The sequence below is a fragment of the Setaria viridis genome, chromosome 6, assembly GCF_005286985.2.
Source record: "Setaria viridis chromosome 6, Setaria_viridis_v4.0, whole genome shotgun sequence".
Taxonomy (NCBI): domain Eukaryota; kingdom Viridiplantae; phylum Streptophyta; class Magnoliopsida; order Poales; family Poaceae; genus Setaria; species Setaria viridis.
Genome location: NC_048268.2, coordinates 15,092,661 through 15,101,384, shown reverse-complemented (window position 1 = coordinate 15,101,384; position 8,724 = coordinate 15,092,661). Strand labels below are relative to the sequence as shown.

Here is an 8,724-nt window from a genome sequence, read left to right as displayed (position 1 = left end):
GATCAAAAAGAGTGTTAAACATACATGGAAGACCTGGAGGACCAAAGGAATTGATTGGGGTCAAGTTCAAGTGTTCCCAATATCCTCGACCAGGCCACCACGTGATATGAACCCACTAGGGTTGATTCCTGATATTTCGATGAGAGGCGTGGGATAACTCGATTGGTCGATGGAGACGACGTTCACGGTCTAACTACAGCCTTCCAAGCTGCGCCTTAGCAACCGATACACCACCTCCAATGGCTGCCGTGATCTTGTGGAGCGCGTCACCCGGCCACTAGGGCACTCGTCCTGCAAGCAATCGAAGAACTAGTAAGAACAAGTATAAGAAGTACTGAATTTACTAGATGAAGATGAATGTTTCCAACTCAATCTCAATAAGGTGGGGTTCCGAAGATAGGAAGACGGGTGGCTGATCCAGCACGCGCGCTTACAAGCAAGCAGCGAGAGCTAAACTTGATCTAAACAAAACCCAATCTGTTTGTGGTGACTCTAATCCTTATTAATACCTAGGAGGATGAACAGGGGGTGTTGGGGTCGTGCTCCAACCCTAGGACATGTCCCTAATAGACTCAACTTGATACACGGCCCATTGGGCCAAAATAAGGCGACGCAGCACCTCTGGACAGAAAACCTCTCGGTAGTATTTCGGTGATTGCGGTCGACTTATAATAGATATGGATATGCGTCTAGATCCATATGAAAATAGATTTCATAAGTATTCCAAGGAGTACTTGAACGCCTAAAATGGGGTTCGGATGAGGTCGTGGCGGCCGTTGCAAGTGGGCACAGAGCTGCAGTATGAATCCAGCCCCAAAACATGTTGGATTGGAACTCTTTCTTTCCTTGGGCCAAAAGTGACATGGTGTCCCAATTGACTTCTTTGATCTTCCATGCCTTCCATGTGTGTTTAACACTATTTTTAATCCATGTATATATTTCTGAAATTGACAACGAACACACATCATGGTGCAACATCAATTCATCAAATGTATCAAATACAATCATGGTAAAGAATTGTTTCACCTGTGAATCAAAAGTTACTAATGTGGTTGTATCTGAGCAGGTTATGTCCTCATCACCACGTCACTTTTGGCCCAAGGAAAGAAAGACATCCAATCTAACATATTTTGGGGCTGAATTCGGACTGTAGCATTATGCCAACTTGCGATGGCTGCCACGACCTCATCCGGACTTCATTTTGGGCGTTCACGTACTCCTTGGAATCCTTATGAAGTCTATTTTCATATGGATCTAGATTCAAGTCCATATCTATTCCGAGACGGCCGCAATAACTGAATTACTACAAGAAGTTTTCTATCCAAAGGCGTTGTGTCGCCTTATTTTAGCCCGATGGGCCATATATCAATTTGGATCCATTAGGGACATGTCCTAGGGTTGGAGCACGACCCCAACACTCCCCTGGTCATTCTCCTAGGTATTAATATGGATTAGAGCCACCACAAACAGATTGGACTTTATTTTGTTGAAAGTTTAGCCATTGCTACTTCCTTGTAGACGCGTGTATCGACTAGACCATCCGTTCTACTCGATTCAGGACCCCAACTTTGTGAGTTCAAATTGGTTTTCATCTCCATATTTGCAATTGAGTTTCTTATTCTACTTATTCTTGCTTGTTTCTCGATTGCTTGCAGGAATTACCCTTGTGGTTTGGTTGATCATGCTCCACAAGATCGCGACGACCATTGGAGGTGGTGTATTGGTTGCTAAGGCGCAGCATCCTTGCATGGTTGTAGTCGGACCGTGAACGTTGTCTCCATCCCCAAATCGAGTTATCCCACGCCTCTCATCGAAAGATCAGGAATAAACCCTAATGGGTTCCTATCACGACCCTCCACCACCTCCTACTCGACCTCCCCAACCCGTCGTCAACGAGCGCTAGCGACCACCGGGCTAGGGATTTCAAATTCCGCGTCCGCCCGTGGCTTTGCTCCACCACCAAGCCTCAATGCCAACGAGCGCCTTTCGGTCATCCCTGACCCCATTAACACCTCAAATTGATCGCAGGTTCTCACCTCCCCTGCCTCGGCCGCCGTTTGTTCCCCTACCCGCGAGCTAGCGTCGCCGCCACTAGAGATGAAGGTGGTGACGAGATGGGAGCGGCGGCATCGGGTGGGTGGGAGGGTGCCTGCGTGGGAGCAGATTAGGAGGATGGGCCCGGTGGCGGCCGGCGTAGGTGAGGTACGGGGGAGGGCGACAGCCGACCCAGGGGTGAGAGGAGAGGGATAGGGGAGAAGAAAGAGAGAGGAGAGAAGAGGTGTTGACAAGTGGGCCCATCGCCACGTGACGTCCACGTCGCTAAAACCACCTACCAAAATAGTCTAATGGCCAAATATGAACGGTTTTGATAGTTGTGTGATCAATAGTTTCTGATTTTGCTTCGATGGTCGAAACCAAACTAAGTCGAAAGTCTTAAGTTTAACTCTCTTACCTCCACATTCTGTCACGTCCATGGAACTGTTAGATCGCTCAGCTGACACTTCCACTCAGAAACAAATGTAGAACAGAAAGAAATTAAAAAAAAACACTCTTCTTGCTGTGATGCATTTTGTTGAACGATTTTGTTGACACCATTGGCATATGGATGGAATCGGCGCTATGTCTTTGTAAGAAAGGAAAGGAAAATGACGATTGACTCACCATAGCACTAAGCATCAATTTGTCTGGCACCGGTTATATAATGGCTTTTTTTACTATTTTTTATGAATATATTCATAATACTTTATCATTTATGTCACTTGACATATAACTATAACCACATTTTGCGAGTGTAATGTATTTTGTTCATGAAAGTATTAACTTTTAGAACATACAAACAAACACAAATGCCAATAACAGATGAATGGGAAGGAAATTGAGGCAAGAACCCGCCACTGAGGTCTAGACAACGAACCCAGAAGAAATTAGGCCCATTAGCCCAGTCTGAAAATGTGCCAGCTGGCATAGCATATGAGCCCGCACAGCTCATTTCAACATCGAGTCATTGACCCATTTCGGTCCATCTTTTGCATAGAGGGGGAAAAAACGTATAGTGCCTTCGGTTACAAAATTGGAATCCAATTATGTTGGTTTCTCTCGGCCTCTCTAAAAAGAAAGACTCTTGGGAAAACTATAAGCATCACACTGCAAATTCATCTAGTGTTTTTTACATAAACTAGTTTCCTTTTGTTTTGCAAAACATAGTACCGGAAATGCATTTCTATCGACTGTTGCTACAGTGTGCGAACTCTATTATTGGCGATAACGATGTCCGCCGCTAGAAATCAAGGGCTAATATCACTAAATATCATTTCTGTACCAGTGTTGCTAATTGCAACTCTACAAGATTCACACATTGAGCTATGTGGTGATGAAACCTAGTTGCAGCTCCGCAAGGATTCTAGATGAATGTAAAGGAGATCTTGATTCCTTAGTGTCAAACACTTTTGAGAACATAGAGAATGTTAGGCGCACTATCAAAAGTTAGATCAAGTCCAGCAAGATCTCTAATTATGCTCCTACTCAAAAAGTAAAATCCAAGAAGAAAAAAACACAGCTTTAGTAGGGTTCCTGGAGTAGGAAGGCTTCCAAATCGAGCCCCATCTCCCATGGGTCCTTAGGGAGGTCCCTACTTTTTAACAGTTGGTCCTTTTTCTTCCCCGCGAGTTCTTTTCCCATCCCGCTCCCCGTCCTCTCTCTATTATCTCTCTCTATTATGTACCTGCCCTCCGCCCGATGTGCCACCGCTGGATTTGAGCCTCCATGGTCGGACCTGCCTTATCCCATTTCAGATCTGCATCCCCCCAGCCGGACTCACCCTCTCTCACACTGGAGCTCGTCCTCTCCCTGCCCAACGCCTCCATCACCAAGCTCGAGCTGGTGAGCTTGCTGGGGTTGCACTACCTCCTGCCCTAGCGCCTCCATCCACCACGGGAGCTCAAGCGCGCTACCCTCTGGCCTCCACTTGTGCTTCTCCGGTGGCGGAACCCATGCTCAAGATGAATATAGAGGTGGGATAGGTGGTGGTGCTGCTGCGGATGGGCGCGATGAGCAGACGGTGAGGGCGCCTCCCCGGTGTCCTACCAATCATACAAAAAGTGGGTTAGGGGTGGCTGCCGATTTGAGCAACGGGATCGAGTGGGGCAGGAGGAGAGGAGAGAGACGAGAAAGAAATTGAAGAGAAACAAAAAAAAAGAAAATGAAATGCTAACCCATATACGGGTCCTACCAATCATACAAAAAGTATGGGTTGTCATCTAGGTACTGCGGCTAGAGTAAAGTAGCAGCAGGGCTACTGCTGAAGTTGCTCTTGGACGGATTGTTAGAAATATAAAAAACTCAAATTACGTGAACTAAGATGGTGAGGAATGCTCCAGGTTAGGTAGTAGTAAGTTTTGAATATACTAAAGCTTTGTTGCTGCTGCTTTTTCAGAATTCCCAAAATTTGGCCATATTCAGCGTTTGAAAAGGTTTCCCAGATAACAAGCCATGCCAACGGGAACGGAATAAACAAAACAACCCCCGAGCAAAGATACCTGCACTCGCACCAGAGAAAGGGGGAGTGAGGGCAGAGGAGGGCCAATAACATCTCAAAACCATTTGCCACTATAACAATAGATACAGCTTGATATTAGCCAGTAGTTCACTAACTGCCAGTGAACGAAGCTAATTGGGGGCAGCTGAGCATGCAGCAGCACTGGATGGACTCATGTATGAACCAAGATGTTTTCTTTCGCATTTCTTTATGCAACAATAAAACAACGAGTACCCACCATCACTAAACACAGAAAGAACCAATAAACCTTGCAGGACAAAATCCAGAATAGCACAGCTAGCATGTATTCGGCCACTATCATTGCAAAATCAAGCCTAGAAATGATGGTATACATGTTACTTCAACTGTATAGATCAAAACCACACACATATTTACAAGTACTTTCCAGAAGAGCTGGCCACTTGTTACAGCCAGGTGCGCACTTGAGCTGCTGCTACTCATCGAAGAAGGGCATCCTTCAGCGGGACTGTCCAGAAAATATTCGCAAGAAAGTGAATCTCATGGATCTGAATAGATATTAAGACGTAACAGATACAACTTGATCATCAAATCGAATCACCAATTGAGTGATGACGCACTCGTAGGCTGCAGAAGGCATTTGTCAGACTGCCGTACTATGTATATTTGATCTCCCACGCTGTTCTCTCCATACGCGTCCTGGTTACGGTGCCATGTCCACAAGGCATATGTTGAATTCACAACCTGTATACATATATCAAAGCACACATTATATCTGTGAGTGAAATCTGCAAAGTGCACCACATAATACAATAACTAAAGTTGCATTGTACACATCAACTCATGATCAGGACCAAAGCAGTAATGCATATGCAGTAAGGGTAACATGACTGAAGTTGCATGATATAAGAAACAAACAGTCAACAAAATAATGTTAAGTAAAATGAGTAACCTCCAGGATCCCATGACCGAAACTGCTCTCTCTGTACGCACTCCATTCCGGCTGTTGGTCCCAGCAAAATTTGCCCTTGGCAGGACCAGAAGTAAAGTTCAGATGGCAAACCCCACCAATTTCAGGATGGTTATCACCTGGTGAGGGGCATTTCCCAGCGTCATCTGCATGATCAATGTCAATTTTCTCAATGTTCCCACCATCTCCAATGGTAATATAAACCGGGCCACAGGGGTCCAATGTGTAGTTGAACACCCGGTTCATCCTTTCATATGCATGTACCTTTATCATCCAAATGTAGAATCAAAGATATCAGTTACCTCAATTAAAAGAGAGAAAGTAATAATCTAGATGGGAATAAATATTAACTATAGTACCACATCTCACTAAACCTTGGGGTTATTCTTAAAATAGCCCCAATGCAGCTTCCAATAAAAATGCAAAACAATTAATGCTACATGACACGAAACCAAACATGAGGATATAAGTTTTCAGATGTACAGGCAAACATCCGATTTCCAATTATAGATAATAAGTTGGATTGGCACTCTTGATCCTGAAACAGGGGAATGAAACTTGAATCAAACCTTTACAAGATGGATATGCTTACATGTCCTGAGAATACAATGTCAACACGATGCCGGTACAAGAGATCTTCCATTTCTTGCCTCATGCACTCGAATTCCTGGTAGTGAGAGGAATAGCTGTTGTACCAAGGTGGATGCCAAGCAGCCACAACCCAAGGGGTAACTCGTCGATCAACCCTCTGCAAATCCTTCTCCAACCATGAGTACTGAGCTCCTGCAGACAATGCACATACCAAAATGTTACATTGTCAGCAGAAGACAAATTGTGAACTTCCCTCCATGAGGTCTGATAGCACATTGCTTGTATAATTGTATTGATAATTGGTATATGCTATCATTGAGCAACAATCAAATAGGAACATCAAGATGAAATGGTAGTGGATGAATTATTACCTGTGTGGTTGTAGTCGACGTACGCACCAAGCATGATAAAATGGATGCCACCAGCGTTGAAGGAGTAGTAAAATTTGGTGTTGGACCCAGACTCCTTGGATGGAACAGCGAAGCGCGCCAAGTATGATGCGAATGTCACCTCGCCACCATGCCCCTGTGGTTCAATCTCATGGTTCCCCTCTATCACCATCAGTGGAATTTTCGACGTAATGGGCTCCATGAATCTAAATTCATGCAGGCATAAACAATATAACCATTAAAAAAACACCACCGGAGCTACTTTGTAGCACACAGAACAATACAAAGGCAACCTAATTGATTAACAATTGCAGCTGATCCAAGAATTGAAGTAGTTCCCCGATTACGAAATTAATTTGGGATTGATTCAAAGAACAGAAGTACTAGTCACCTTCCCCATCCGTCCCATCTTGGCTGGTAGGACTCCCGAATCGGGGCATTGGGAAAGGAGCAGGAGAAGCAGGGCACCCCCTTGCCGCCGGTGGAGAGGTACTGGTTGGCGTAGGTCATGTCCCCGACCATGAGGACCAGGGAGGGGTCGTTCTGGGCCAGGTGGTCGACGGTGGCGGTGGAGTTCCCGGTAAGGCCCAGGTCGCCGACGACGGCGATGCGGCGCGGGTACGACCCAGCGCCGGCGGCGGGCAGCGTGGTGAAGGAGCGCTCGTCGCTGAGGCCGCCGGGGAGGCTGCTGTCGCCGCAGCGGTAGTAGTAGCGCGTGGCCGGGCGGAGGCCGCGGAGGCGGACGTGGTGGATGGCGCCGGATGTGTAGTTGAGCAGGCCCGTGTACGGGTACAGCTGGCTGTACACCTCGGAGGACCCCGTGGCCACGTACGGGTAGGAGTAGGCGGCGTTCCCGGCGGCGGTGGCGCTGCACTCGCCGTACCAGACCTCGCTGTGGACGGCGGCGGGGTCGAGCGGGGTGAGGTTGGAGCCGACCTGCGCGCGGCCCGTGACCCAGGAGACCCAGAGCGAGTCCGCGTCGGCGGAGGCGGCGAGCGCGATCTGCTCGGGCGCCGGGGGCTGCGCACGCGGCGCGAGGCGCGGGTCCGTGAGCGGGACGTCGTCGCTGCCCCGCCGCAGCGCGCGGTCGAACGCGCGCGTCGCCGGTGGGAACGGCCCGTCCAGCGTCGTCGGGATGCGGCTGGCCTCGGCGAGGAGCACGAGGCATGATGGCACCAGCAGCAACATTGGGAGGGCGAGGAGGCGATGGCAATGCCGGCGGCCGGCGGCGGCGGCGGTGCTGGTGGTGGGCAGCGCCATGGCCGTGGGCAGCACGCGCACGCCACTGATCGCGCGGCTGCTCTGCTCTGCTCACCTGCCGGTGGCACGTATCATTTGGAGCGGATATTGCAGTGGATATTCTCGTTCTGGATCATTTGCTCGCTTACTTTATAAGAAAAGAAATGGCTACCTCGAGCAAACGTGGCAGCAACAGACGAGGCTTGCAAGCGATCGAACGAACTCCCAGGCTACCGGCCGTGGTTGCGACGTTGGACGATCTGGACTGCCAATAGTTTGTTTGAAGCCCGACGTCAACGGTATCAGTCTCTGTCAACCAATTGTTGTACGTAGGCTTTGTTTTTACCATTTTTACGAATGTTGGACGTGCTGCACGTCGTGCTACATACGTAGCGAGAAGTGGCAGCAAACACAACTGACACGCTGGGACAAGGTCAGAAGGATACTACCCATAAAATATACGAAAGGTGATAACTAAAGACAGCTTCATCATCATATAGTGTACTGTATATCTTATTCAACTCGGTTAGACTATGGACCTCGAAGAATGTTTGCGCCGGCACAGGCGCACAGCAATGCAAGCTGTGGCGTTCGCGTTCTTGTGTGTCCGGCTTCATTGCCTTTTCTTTCCGTGCTGAAACCAGATCAAGCTTGCATAAATATGAGAATGTCTCTGTGTCATACATCTACAAATAAAGCACGATATATAAATGTGTCTAAAACATGAGTAGGATTATTCCACGTGAATATGGTTGAAAAATTGTCAAATTAAATCTCTCTTTCGCTTTTCTCTTGGAACTAGACATGAATGGAGACGTTGGAGTTTGGACCGCAAACATATCAATAATATGGGTGAGAAACAAATAATTCTTCACATATGTAATAACAACTATGAAAGAACCGAGACGTCCTAAGAAGAATGTAATATATTAAATTCAAGGCGGTTGTTAGAGATAACGGATCTTCATGCGGTGCTATCAATATGTTGGACCTGCAGTGACATTGGTGATAGCCTAAGGCCT

The 8,724-nt window shown here is 47.4% G+C and overlaps 1 protein-coding gene across 2 annotated transcripts; it reads right to left on the bottom strand.

Moving 5' to 3' along the window:
• Positions 1–4,713: 4,713 nt before the first annotated feature.
• LOC117859803 (purple acid phosphatase 23) lies at positions 4,714–7,809 on the bottom strand. 2 transcript variants are annotated; one of them, XM_034742983.2, is made up of 6 exons: positions 6,855–7,809; positions 6,446–6,669; positions 6,076–6,266; positions 5,466–5,747; positions 5,115–5,257; positions 4,714–5,021 (listed from the first exon to the last, which is right to left on the bottom strand). In XM_034742983.2, the coding sequence occupies exons 1-6, from the start codon at positions 7,721–7,723 to the stop codon at positions 4,853–4,855; spliced, it is 1,878 nt and encodes a 625-aa protein (XP_034598874.1). In that variant the 5' UTR covers positions 7,724–7,809; the 3' UTR covers positions 4,714–4,852. The 2 variants fall into 2 exon arrangements, with proteins under 2 accessions (XP_034598874.1, XP_034598875.1); XM_034742984.2 differs by having other exon boundaries at positions 4,779–5,021; positions 5,134–5,257; positions 6,855–7,807.
• Between the last annotated feature and the right edge of the window lie 915 nt (positions 7,810–8,724).